The 13,053-nt window shown below is 37.8% G+C and overlaps 1 protein-coding gene across 1 annotated transcript in view; it reads left to right on the top strand.

Annotated features, from left to right (window-relative positions):
* Positions 1–10,825, top strand: part of nsfa (N-ethylmaleimide-sensitive factor a) — a 28,891-nt gene extending 18,066 nt beyond the window's left edge. Inside the window, exons 10-22 of the mRNA XM_030122260.1 lie at positions 243–408; positions 587–661; positions 830–1,017; positions 2,556–2,651; positions 3,534–3,690; positions 3,895–4,028; positions 4,293–4,359; positions 4,544–4,623; positions 6,247–6,381; positions 7,072–7,185; positions 9,170–9,225; positions 9,451–9,524; positions 10,225–10,825. Of these exons, the coding sequence (XP_029978120.1) occupies positions 243–408; positions 587–661; positions 830–1,017; positions 2,556–2,651; positions 3,534–3,690; positions 3,895–4,028; positions 4,293–4,359; positions 4,544–4,623; positions 6,247–6,381; positions 7,072–7,185; positions 9,170–9,225; positions 9,451–9,481 (1,299 nt within the window). The 3' untranslated portion in view covers positions 9,482–9,524; positions 10,225–10,825. The remainder of the gene's footprint in view (positions 1–242; positions 409–586; positions 662–829; positions 1,018–2,555; positions 2,652–3,533; positions 3,691–3,894; positions 4,029–4,292; positions 4,360–4,543; positions 4,624–6,246; positions 6,382–7,071; positions 7,186–9,169; positions 9,226–9,450; positions 9,525–10,224) is intronic.
* The last annotated feature ends 2,228 nt before the right edge of the window (positions 10,826–13,053 follow it).

Here is a 13,053-nt window from a genome sequence, read left to right as displayed (position 1 = left end):
AAATCCTGATAATTTAATGCATCTGTGACTTGGAAAAAAATATTCCAAATATTGTAAACAGCAGCTTCCTTATATGGATATTTAACAATGAACAACTGTGTTTTGACTTTGAACCAAACATATTTATTGGAGTGCTTCAAATGTTGAGGAAAAAGCCGTCAACCCTGTAGTAGTGGAGGTACATATTTTAATGACAAATACATAAAATAACTCTTTTCCTGTCTTGTATTTCTGCTCAACAGCTCGGTGCTAACAGCGGGCTCCACATTATAATATTTGATGAGATTGACGCGATCTGTAAGCAGCGTGGCAGCATGGCCGGCAGCACAGGAGTCCACGACACTGTGGTCAACCAGCTTCTGTCCAAGATAGACGGAGTGGAGCAGCTCAACAACATACTGGTCATAGGTATGACGACCACACACACACACACACACGCACACACACACACACACACACACACACACACACACACACACACACACACACAGAGTAAATGACAAACACAGAGGCTCCCTCTTTGTGAAAGATTTCATGCCTGAACATCTGCACCTGTCCTCTGTCTCTCCATCTCTCTTTCCCACAGGTATGACCAACAGGCCAGACCTGATAGATGAGGCCCTCCTGAGGCCAGGGAGACTGGAGGTGAAGATGGAGATTGGTAAGAACCTGATGAAGCTTCAGACTAGGACTACTTTTACACTGGAAAAGAAACTAAACCAGTCTGTGATTATAGAATGACAGGTTTAAATTGAACACTATATATAAAAACAATTTATAAAGTGGTCCATGATGGATTTTAAGTTCATTATTTCCTCTTTACTTTCAGGGTTACCTGATGAAAAGGGTCGTGTTCAGATCCTTAACATCCACACCGCAAAGATGCGTCAGTACAAGCTCCTAGCCACTGATGTTGACATTAAAGAATTGGCTGTGGAGACTAAGAATTACAGTGGAGCAGAACTGGAAGGTTTGGTCAGGGCTGCACAGTCCACTGCAATGAACAGACATATCAAGGTAATCACATCCTCTGGAACTCAGAATCTGATTTACAACCTCAAATCAGAAAAAAATGGAACAGAATGGAAAATGTTCCAGCAGTACAGTGCAAACTAGTCATTTCTAAACTCTGTTTTTTTATTGCAGACAGTATAAACAATATTTCATTTTTTGTCAGCCCCTTTTTTTGGAAATATACATCCATTCCTACCATTTTAGCCTTCAATGCATTCCAAAAACCTTTTGGAAGGGAGAAATTTTAGAAATAGTAATGAGGTAAAACTTTGAATAATGATGTGGCAAACCTTTGTCGAGTACTAAAATATGTAGTTACATCTATGAATGCTTGTTAAAGTTGTCCGCAAAGGAAGCCTTATGTTAACAGTGTGTCCAGTATGTTGATTTCTCTGGGCTCAGAGGCATCTGTGATGGACCATCACACACTGGAAATGTGTATTGTGGTTTTTCTCGATGCAGTGGTGTCTGTGCCCTTATGTACAGGCATTCCTTCAGATTCCTTGAATCTTTTAATTCTCTTCTGTAGCATAGAGGGAGAAATATACAAACCCTCTCCAATCTTCCCTGGAGGAATATTGTTTTTAACCTTTGAGTTGTTGTTTTATGCATTATCATGTAAATTGCTCATCTATGTGACAATCAAAATCACTTTTCATAGTTTTTTACATCAGTAGTCCTAAATTTCACCCAAAGTTTAGGAGTGCAAGAAAGGAAACACATGTAACTTTATTAACAAAGCTGATAAGAGAAAATCTTAAAAAATAAATCTTGTATTCATGATATATACATGAAATACAAGTTTAAATAAATTTGGAAAACACCATTTTCTGTTTTCATTTGCATTTTCCATACCATCCCAGCTTTCCCTGATCTGAGTTTGTAAATTGAAGAAATCATTCTGGACATGGAAATCCAGAACGGGCATCTTTGGTGAATGTTTTCCACCACCGTGGTGCAGATTTCTAATAGCACCAATAGGAATAGTGTCTTTTTGTTGTTGCATTTAATGTGTGGGCCACACACCTGGTGGGGACTAGTCTTTAGTGCCAGTTAAAATAGCCACCCAGGTGACAAGGAATTGGGTGCAGAACCCAGGTGTGTGTATGAAAGTGTATGCCCCCTCTAAAGTGTTTTATCAGGTGCATAGGTTCAGATCTCCACAGCTCACTGGGACATACAGATAAGCTGAATTTCTCTTCTGTTAAGTGTTCTGCCCCTGCAGACGCAGACACACACAGAGCAACAGATATTACAGGGTGATGATATGTGACGGACAAGGGCCTTACACATGTCTGATGCCTGTGACGTTTTTCCTCTTCTGAACAGTTGTTCTTGCCTCCCTCCTCCCCTCCCTCCCCCTCTCTGTCTGACCTTTCTGCTCTGAGGGAGCACATTGTCCTCTGACACATTGTAAATTTGCAGCACATCAGTTAATGGACTTAACTTAGTGGTCAGTGAGTTCATCCAGTAATGAAAGTGACTTATTATTTGTTGTCTCTCAACCTTTACTGTGTTTTCTTTGTGTTTGTGTGTATTAGGCCAGCAACACAGTTGAGGTAGACACTGAAATGGCAGAAAAGCTGCAGGTCAGCAGACTTGACTTCATGGCTTCACTGAATAACGACATCAAGCCTGTAAGTTACTACACATAAATCTCTCTAAGTTATTTCTTTCATGTCTCATGTTTCTTTTGTAAATGCTTCTCAATCAAAATGTCCAAATGTTTCAACCTGGTTCACTATTCTCAACTCTCTTTTCTACTATCAGCAGTAAGATATGTACTTAGATTATGAATAAGTGTGCTTTAATTCAGATTAAATGCCCATTTCATTTAGTTGCCTGTCAATGGCATCCCCTTTAACACAACACAGTATGACAACAGTATTTTTGCAACAAAGCATTTTTTGTTATTCTCGCGCCATTCTGCAACACAGTAATCCAATAGAGAGGAAATTTATTGATAAATGTTCAGTATTGACTTACTCCGTTGTGTAACTGATGGATTATGAAAGCCATCAATATGACATGTACACTAATGTAACGTTAATAGCTAACTTAACATTAGATGAATTTAAGCATCTGATGTTAACATTTGATACTATCTTAGTTGATATGTGACTATTTCATTAGAGGGAAATTACATAATAATACAGTGCGCTAAACGTAATGTGAATATACATTACTTGTTTTCTAAACATAATTTCTGTCTGATTAACATCAGATTTAGGGGCAAAAACAACAAGTCCCCTAATCCCACTCAACTTCAGAACATTATGAAACTACCTCTTTTGTTATTGTTTTGTTTGAGGGACCCTACCAGTTATATCTTATATATACTGTTTACATATCACTTTTTAGCATTATTTCTTTTCTGTCCTTTGACAAAAATGTCTTTTAAGGTGAAGACAGTAAAAATCACTCACTCTTCAGTCATTCTTTCCTAGTTTATCTCATCCACATAATTGCTTTTAATCTCATTCTCTATATTCCTTTCTTTCACCTTCTTTCTTCTCCAGGCATTTGGTACCAACCAAGAGGACTATGCTAGTTACATCAGGAATGGAATAATCCGGTGGGGTGACCCAGTGTCAATCATCTTGGAGGACGGGGAGCTGCTGGTGCAGCAGACGAAGAACAGCGATCGCACACCACTGGTTTCTGTGCTACTGGAGGGTAATACACACATATCAATACCTACACAAATTAGATATGATTCGATATTCAGGCTGGGCATCCTTTATATAAAATACATACACACATGAGATGGAAAAAATAGTACATCCTCAAAAGGCTGTAGGGTTAAATATGCTAAAATGGGCTACATAAGTTGACTTTTATTTTTGATAAACAACTGATTTGTCACTGTCTCTCTCTTAGGTCCACCTAACAGCGGAAAGACTGCATTGGCCGCAAAGATCTCTGAAGACTCCCAGTTCCCTTTTATCAAGATCTGCTCCCCTGACAAAATGATTGGACACTCCGAGATTGCAAAATGCCAGGCCATTAAAAAGGTGACATGGAACACTTTAAAATACAATAAAAATTAAACCAATTAGAATATCATATTGAGAAATTATAAAAAGCAGTGAGTATATCTCTGACACTGAGGCATGTGAAGACATGAAACGTAGTCATGTGTTTTGGAACTTTTTTTATTATTTCCCCTTGTTTGAGTGTATTTACAATAATATCCACCTCCAGAAATGTTAGATCAGCTTTTAGTTTTTACAACAACTTGTAATTGGTAAATTCTAATAATTTACCCCATGCATTAGATCTTTGATGATGCCTACAAGTCCCAGCTGAGCTGTGTGGTTGTGGATGATATTGAACGTTTGCTGGGTAAGTCCACAGTTTTTCAACAGCACCAGGAAAGGCTTCATGTTGTTCTTATTTTATTTTGTTATATGAGTGACTTTTCATCTTGAAATTTACTGAAATTTGGATGAAAATTAAGCTTCGAATCAATTTAAATGTGAAATAAGTTTTGTAGAGAAAAAAAGTCTCATTTCGGTCTAATTTTCAGACTATGTCCCTATTGGTCCTCGGTTCTCAAACCTGGTGCTTCAAGCTTTACTGGTCCTGCTGAAGAAACCTCCCCCAAAGGTATGTGAACACTGATTTTTACAATGCTTATTGTGTGGTTGCTAGTCCTTTGGCAGCAGAAAGAGGGCAGCAGATCTTATGGGTGCCAGTCCAAAGTGTTTGTGGCTTTTGGCTGCAACTGGCATGTGTGAACGACTGTGTGCGAGTGTATGGTTATTAGCAAGTGTTTTGGTCCAGGCCTGTTGTGCTCTGAGTGAATGGTGGTGGTAGAGACCCATTTCTCATAGTTTCTTTGGTTGTAGTTTGTGTGTGTGTCCGAAAGAGTGCCTTTAACCCAGTTCTGTTGTTAATGGGTTTGTGAATGAGAGTATAGCCCACTATATGGCTGCATGTGCATGAGAAGTGGCGCGGGGCCTGGTGTTGAATGCCTGGCTGCAGTGCTCCTCTGGGGTTGTAAAGCGCTGGGCCCAGCAGGGTGCCTGGGGCTGGGGGAGGCCAGGGGGACACAGAGGAGAATGGGCTCTGTGAGAGAGCCAGGACCTGGCAGCACCGCCGCCTGTGTGGCACCTCATCTGCATGCAGCATCACAACCCCCCACGCCATGGGGGGGCAGCCGGCGGCCATAATCCCCCTGTCTACTCGCTGCTCCTCTGTCTCTCTTCCTTCATCGTCTTCTGCTTTTCTCTTTTTCAACTCTAACTTAGTGGAGCTACAATTCTTTCCATTCTCCGCTCATGTCTCTCTTCCTCCTCCCTCACCTCATTGCTTCTTTTACATATGATCCTCTTCAGTGTGACTTGAGTAAATACATATCCACAAATTACATATATAATACACAAAGCCCTTTACAATTTAGTCATGAATTAAGTCCGAAGTCTACCCATTATCACTGACGGATGAATTGCATGTTTCATGAACATACTTGATAAATATATGACAGCCTGCATGAAGCACAAAGAACAAGAAATATAATTGTATTTACACACATTAACAGGCCAGAGTTATGTGTGTGAGTCTTTATGATATTAGAGCTGCAAAAAATTAAGAGGTCAAACCTGTTATTTAGTTAAGAATATGATCATGATAATGCATTATTTCTTTTACTTATTCTGAGAAGAAAACATTTTAAAGAAGTAGGGGAAGTTTAATACCTTAGATATATTTATTTATATTTTAATAGCTTACAAGGTCTTAAATTAATGTTCTGTGGAATTGGTTGTTTTTTTTATGTGTGATTTTTTCAGTTAAAGCAAATTTTAAATGATTTCATTTCTTTGTTCACTGTTAGGGATTTATGTGAGCACCTTAACTATTACAGCAGAAATATGTAGGATCTGCTGAGTCAATATGCACCTTTTTACCCTATGATTAGTTATCTCAAGTCATACCATCATCACTATATTCAACAATCACAGATTTTCCTCATGACCATGCAGATGTACTACTCATTTATTATTCCGTGCCACTTTCTTTTTATTCATGATCAAATGTATGAAATAATGTATCATATTGTGAAAAAAACACTGAATGTCTGTTGTTTTAAGACATTCTGCTTGACTCATATCCATTCTTTGTCTGTTCTCTAACATCTGTTTTATAACTATTCTAGCAAATTGGGAGAAATATGCAACAGGGTGAAATGAACAAATTGTCTTACGAGGTTATGCTGAACGTTTGTTTCAGGGGCGTAAGCTGCTGATCATCGGCACCACAAGTCGTAAAGATGTGCTCCAGGAAATGGAGATGCTAGATGCTTTCAGCACCACCATTCACATTCCCAACATCTCAACAGGAGAGCAGCTGGTTGATGCACTGGAGGTAAAATGCACACACTCACTGTTGTGCATAAGGCATGAATTAAGGTTAACGTTCCAACAACCGACCCCTTTCAGTCATCTCATAAAACACACTAAGAATACTCTGCATTGAATAATCATTTGAGTTTTATGTAGCTTGTCCACAAAAATAAAGGTAAAGTGACACTTTCTCTTGTTGATCATTCTTGAACTTTATCTGTTAAGTACGGATGTTTCCTGCTTCCCTAAAAGTCCACTTTTGCACACTGGGCCAGGATTAACTCCCAAATATTTGTAATGTCTCAAATCCTGCTGGATTAGATTCAGAGTTATGATGAGAACAGAAAAAGTACCAAACTCTCTACAGATGTCTTTATGCACAGTTAAAGTCAAAGACTACTGTGAACAGACATTGACAAATGTTATAATAATATAATACATTTTTTTGAGTACAAAGAGACTTTAAATAGTAATCTCATAAAGTTTTTCTCATCTAGTTTCATTAGTACTCCAAGTACAACTCATAAACATGTTAGAAGTGATTGCATTCAGAAGTTAACAGTAATTCTAAAGCAGAAGTAGAGGAAAGATTCGTAACAAATGGTTGTGCTAACCCAACACATTACTTACATATTTAAGCCCTTTGAGTCCATTTTTCTGTTGAGATTTCTTTTTTTTATTGATATGCTGAGCGCTCCTCTGCTCCCCACAGCTGCTGGGAAGCTTCCAGGAGAAAGAGCGGGCCAGCATAGCTAAAGCTGTGAAGGGCCAAAACCTGTGGATCGGTATTAAGAAGTTGCTCATGCTCATTGAAATGGCTGCACAGGTAAGAAAAGCAATGGTTGACTGTGATCTGAGGGTTAAGGATTCATTAAGGTGTTTTAAATAGCACTGAATGATGTTCAGAAACACCAAATATGATGTCTGGCATAAATTATGTGTTTTGTACTGAATTCTCTGTGCTTTAAAATTGATATTCTGTTTGTCCAAGTGCTGTGCGTAATTAAATGGCAAAGTCAGTGGTGTTGATAGTAAGACCATCATGCCTGCTTTAAAGACGTCACTGCACTGTTCAGTTTTTTGTTGGCGTTTTACTCCAAAAACACCTCATTTGAAATTCATTTAGCCTCAATAATTAATAGCGAGGATGGAGACGTTCCACTTTTTTGACATCTGGTCAGCACTCTCAGAATCGATCTCTGTCACCAAAAGCTGTCATCTATTATCTGCAATGAGAAACAGTGTGGCTTTGCTGATGATTTGTTGAGCAAAGGGATCCAGTGCGTTTACTGTATATATATCACACACCATTCTCTGCACAGCTGACGGCCAATACATTCATAGTTATGAAACTATGTGCAGCTGAGTTTTCCAAGTTAGATTTGCGTGTTCTGAATCAGAGAGTAATCTGCTCAGAAGAACAATCACTTACATTTCCTGGGTTTGGTGTACTTACATTTTAGATGAAAAATCAGCAAAGATCAGTCATGTCGGCGGCTAACAGATGGGGCAGGTTAAAAAAGCATAGAGATGCACATTAAGCCATCCAACTGTGGAAATAAAAATAAAACATGGACACAGAGTCATAGCAGGTTCTTGGCTTCTTTTCAACATCACATTTATACATCACATCGCACATATAAATAGGTGCAGAAGGTGTTTAGGATGGAGTCAGTTGGATAGTTGAAGGTGATAAAAGAGATTCATTTGTGTGCAGACTGTGCAGTAATAGTTTTATGCTAGGATAGAATCAGGATTCTTTCATTCAAGGTCGGATGATATTTTTTAAGCTTATGCTACGTATCCTGAGATTAGAGTTTAACCAATTGTAATCATTTGAGTTGTAGATTTAAAACGACCACACAGGAGCTTTTATTTCACAGCATTCATGTCCTCTCTTAGGATTGTCCGTCTCAAAATTCATAGGCATTCAGATCAGTTCTGTTTATCTGACAAAACGGGCAGTAGATTTACGGTAAAGCTGTGCCTGCATAAATTTCATGGAAATCTAACTGGTGGCTGGTGTTAGTTTTTCACCTGTACTGTCGATGTGATGATGCGCACAGCATGTTTATGGCGTCCAGTGATGCAGTCACATTCAGAACCCTGACCCTCCACCTCAACACTGGAAAACAAAAATTATCTGCAGATTCACACACACAGAATACTTCAGTCTTTTCATCATCCAATAGTTGTCACCGATCTTGCATCCTAACTTCTTTGACTACAGGAAATTTCAGAAGCACTATACGTTTTTGCGTAGGTCACCATTAATTCTACTTTCTCTCCCCTCTTTAAAATCTAGTTTGTTTAAAGTGAGATGTGAACTCCAGGACCTGCCACATTTCCACATTGCTCAGATGTCTTAACACCCTTCAGCTTAATTTTGAAAAACATATTCTCTAAAAAATGTATTGAAAAATGCCTTTTTTACCCAGAACCCCCAAGCTTTGAGCAATGAATGGATAAAGTGACAGGGATATTTATGATGGAAAAGATGACTTTATCACTGAGATCTACTGAGGCTCAATTATTAATTTTTTTTGATAAATTTAAGAAATGGACTACCTACATTGTAGAAGAGGTACCTTCTTGAGACTTTTTGAAAGGACATCTGCTGTAATAAATTATGACTTTTATAAATTCATGTGGTGCCCAACTATTTTGTGTTATATGTCATAAAAATGCAAATTCTCAATAAAAAGTAAAATAAGATGCCTATTTTAAAAGGAGACACTCCCTATTAGTAAAATGTTATTTGTTTGTATATAAATTAGATTGTGTTACATTAAAGTGTCTTTGTCTTTTAGAAAGAGCCTGAATACAGAGTCAGTAAGTTCCTGAGTCTACTGAGAGATGAAGGAGCGTAAGTATTCTTTTCCTGTTTCCAGCTCAGCTCCTATGTGCGAGACAGGGTCGTCAGTGACACTGAACACTCACGCTACGCACCCATCTATCATTTCAACTCAGCCTCCAGTAATTTTCAACTCTTCATTTACTTAAAAACTGAGGCAGAAGCACTAAATGTTTACATTTTCATCACAGTATCAAGTATGATTAATAATACACATATTCTACTTATTTCTTACAGGCTGGGTTCTAATAAGTTTGTGGCAATCTAGACTCAGTGGAGCCACATTGTGAAAAACAAGGCATCCTTTAACGGTAAGACGTTTTTGCTTCAATATATCTGAACTAAAATAGCAAGGGCCATTGAACTGTAAACAATATCTGGCATTGAAATTAGATCAGCCAACTTTTCATTATAAGAAACTGTTGCTGATACTAAAATAATTTTAGATGTGTGTTTGTGCTGGCCCCTTTTTATTTCAATCTCATGCATTTAAATAGAATTCTGTTTTTCTGTTGTTAATATTTGAGATCTATGAATACTCTTCTTACCTGGGCTGCACTTAATGTGTTCCCAGGGCATGCATGAATAAAAGTCCTGTTGGAATCATGTCACATAAATCAAAAAGTACAAGAAAAGTCCATAAATATAGGATTAGAGCACAAAATAAAATTACAAAATGAACTGTTAAATGTTTGTTCTGCGTTAGATCCTTAAATATTTGGAACTATGATTTGTTCTTGATCATCAGTTATGGGGAAAAATTCTGTTTCATAACACTGGCTAATGTTGAATTATATCCAAACTGCCTAATCTGGCAAGAAACCAAGAAGTTGAAGAACTTTTGCAACTTGCAGTGTGAACTTTGTTTTTCATCACAGCTTTGGAGACTTATGGTATAGCTGGCACACAGCATGCCTAAAAATAGGTCGACTAGACAGGTGCTCTCCTGTGGCAGCATGTCTCCTTTGCCTGCCTGTCTATTCTCACTTTTATTTGTCTCTCTTCACTCAGTTTCCGAGGAACAGAAGCCTAAAAGAGGCTGACGGGAGGAAGCAAGCAAGAGATAGTTTACATCTGTCTCTGCATCGTTCCTTCCCATCCCTGCCTGAAGCTCTGTCTACATGTCTCTGCACTGCAGTTTTCTGCAGCAGCACTTAACCAGGCAACCTCCTCCTCTTAAGATCTATGTGAATGAACATCTGTAAAATAGGCAATGTTTGTGGTATCTGTGTATACTGTAATTTATGAAGCCTAGTCTTGTAATCTATGTGTGACTCCCTTAGCACTCCTGTTGGATTTTTATATATAAAGATGGAAATGAGACATGAGAAGTTGCTGTGCATGCATTAACACTAATTATTTTACCTCTGGTTTGCCTCTAAATGCCTTATTTGTATGTACAGGAGTGTAATATCATTCCAGGACACAGTGACTCCGCCATTTATAGATCTCACTTTCCTGTTGTGATCCACCTGCTTGTTTCTGACCTTTTATTCCCTTGAATTAATGAAGTCTGCTACTAATATTATATCTGTAATAAATGTTCAAATTAATACTTACTTGTTGAAATTTAATGCATTTGCTGAAAATAATGAATTTGAAGTCCCCTAAACATTGTGCAAGAATTTCTTGAATTAGGAATGTGAATGTAAAGGCATTCGAGGCACATTGCAAATCAGAAAACCATAAAGCCACAGTATCACCCAGTATTGTCATGTATGCACATCAGGAGTGTCAGAGATATAAAATAAGTCTTAAATTATATTCATAATAGTCTTAAATTTAACTTGATGAAACATGCTAAATCCCCGTTGATAGATTTACATACTGATATTTGCAGAGATGTTGGAAGATGGTTTTATGTCATGTATTAACGTCTATCAATTTGCAGAAAAACATTCTTTTTCTCACATTACCACACACCAAGCATTTTTATTCTCACAATGTAATCATGACTTGATGTATGTTAGTCATGAGTGAGAATGTTTGTCATAATTGGGATTTATTTTTGAGACACTATCTCATAACGTCTGGTAATTGAGAGAAACAGAGGATCTGTTGTGAATGAGATGAGCCTGCGTTGTGGTTAACCTCCCCGGCATCTTTAACCTTCAAAGACCTAAACAGCCACCAGTGACCAAAAGCATCAGCTGATCTAAAATATATAATAACTTCTAAAGCGCTAATCATTTCAATACATTTAAATTATTAACTTAAAATGCAGTTTCTCTGCTTTTCACCTGCACCAGATGTGTCTTTTTTTTTTTGGATGATCAGAGGCTCTGCAGTGAATCTGAAAACACCTTCATCTTCTACAACATTGGGTCACTAAGAAAATCCATGTAGTCTGACAAATGGCAATGGTTGAAGAGTAAATTATTTTCAGTTAATGATATATTGTGCTGAAAAGTCAGTATTTCTTTACTTTTGGTTTAATCACCTTTAAATTACCTGAGCTTTTATGAACATCTGCATGATCAGTCAATAAAGTAAGATAAATAAATACCTGCTTTTCACTGCAAAATACATGGGATAATATTGCAATAAATAATGATTAATCTCTTAGGAAAGGCTGTTTGTGGAGAAATACTCATTTGGAATTCACCACCAGAAAACTTCTATGTCTTTAAGGGTTATTGAGCAGAAATTATAATACTAACATGTTTACCAACAAAGTCTTCCCAATTGTGAACTCTAAGCAGTAAAAAGTGGCATCATGAATAACTTCCTGTCATTGCGTAACCATACTGGAATGGCTCTTTCTCGTAATACCAATTTTGTGCCTTTTTATGAATAAAATAAGCATGGAATTGACATTATTTTTCAGATTTATAAAGCTGCTGTTTTTTACATTGTACTTTTTTGTGTGCTGAGAAAGGAGAACTTTTCACCTCAGTCCCTTTCAGTGTCGTAGTGGGCTCACTGTTATGTTCTGTGTATTGACTGAAAATCAAAAGCAGGAGACAGTTTTGTTCTTCAAATATATAATCTTAGTTCAGTCATACAGATATATACATTGTATAATAAATAATATTTATAAAAACATAACATTTACGATTATAAAATAAAAAGGGAATTATTCACTTTAAAACATTTGTACAAAACTTTGGATATAGCGAGGGAAGTGGGGGTTTGGGGGGGACGGGAACTGAACACAGAAAGGTAGGCCCAGGTAGGGAGGGCTGTGTAGTAGATGACGCAAATGCTAAGCTATGTCACAAAGAAAGGACAGCCTATACACTACTGGGTAACTTGTATTTGTGCTGCTGAATATAATTAATAGGAAGCAGGTGGGACTGTCAGAACATGTTGTGTGGAAACCTCCGAGTTTGTTCCACTATTGTAAAGCGCCAGCCTGCCATCCATCCGTCCATCCATCCATCCATTTTTCCATTCTCCCTCCTGCACACATCTCTGTTTGTCAGTGGCAGCCATTGTGCTCACACACATCACATCTTGCACACATAAATCATGTAGCTTGTGATGTTTCCCAATCTTACAGTTAATGTTCTTAAAATCTTCGTACAGGGCTGGGTGCATTTGAAGGATTCTGCATTGGTCTTTTCTTTCCAAATAAAAAACACAATTGTTTTCCTATGTGATCTTGTTACCATTTTGTTAAAAATACCAGTGAAAGACAGCTGGGCTGACGTCCATGTCTCTGAAAAAACATTTCTGACTCCGCTATCTCCGAAGCCAAAACAGAGAGGGAATGTGTTTTGGGGTTTGCTGACAAGAACACAAGTTCATAAATCAGGCATCTTAAAAACCTTAACTGTCCCACTGAGGCAAAATCTGGAGTGAAGGATGGATGTAAACACTTATCAAAACCTTACTCTG

This window comes from Sphaeramia orbicularis, chromosome 19 (assembly GCF_902148855.1).
Source record: "Sphaeramia orbicularis chromosome 19, fSphaOr1.1, whole genome shotgun sequence".
Classification (NCBI taxonomy): Eukaryota; Metazoa; Chordata; class Actinopteri; order Kurtiformes; family Apogonidae; genus Sphaeramia; species Sphaeramia orbicularis.
The sequence above is the reverse complement of the archived record's forward strand: the minus strand, read 5'-3'. Positions and strand labels throughout refer to the sequence as shown.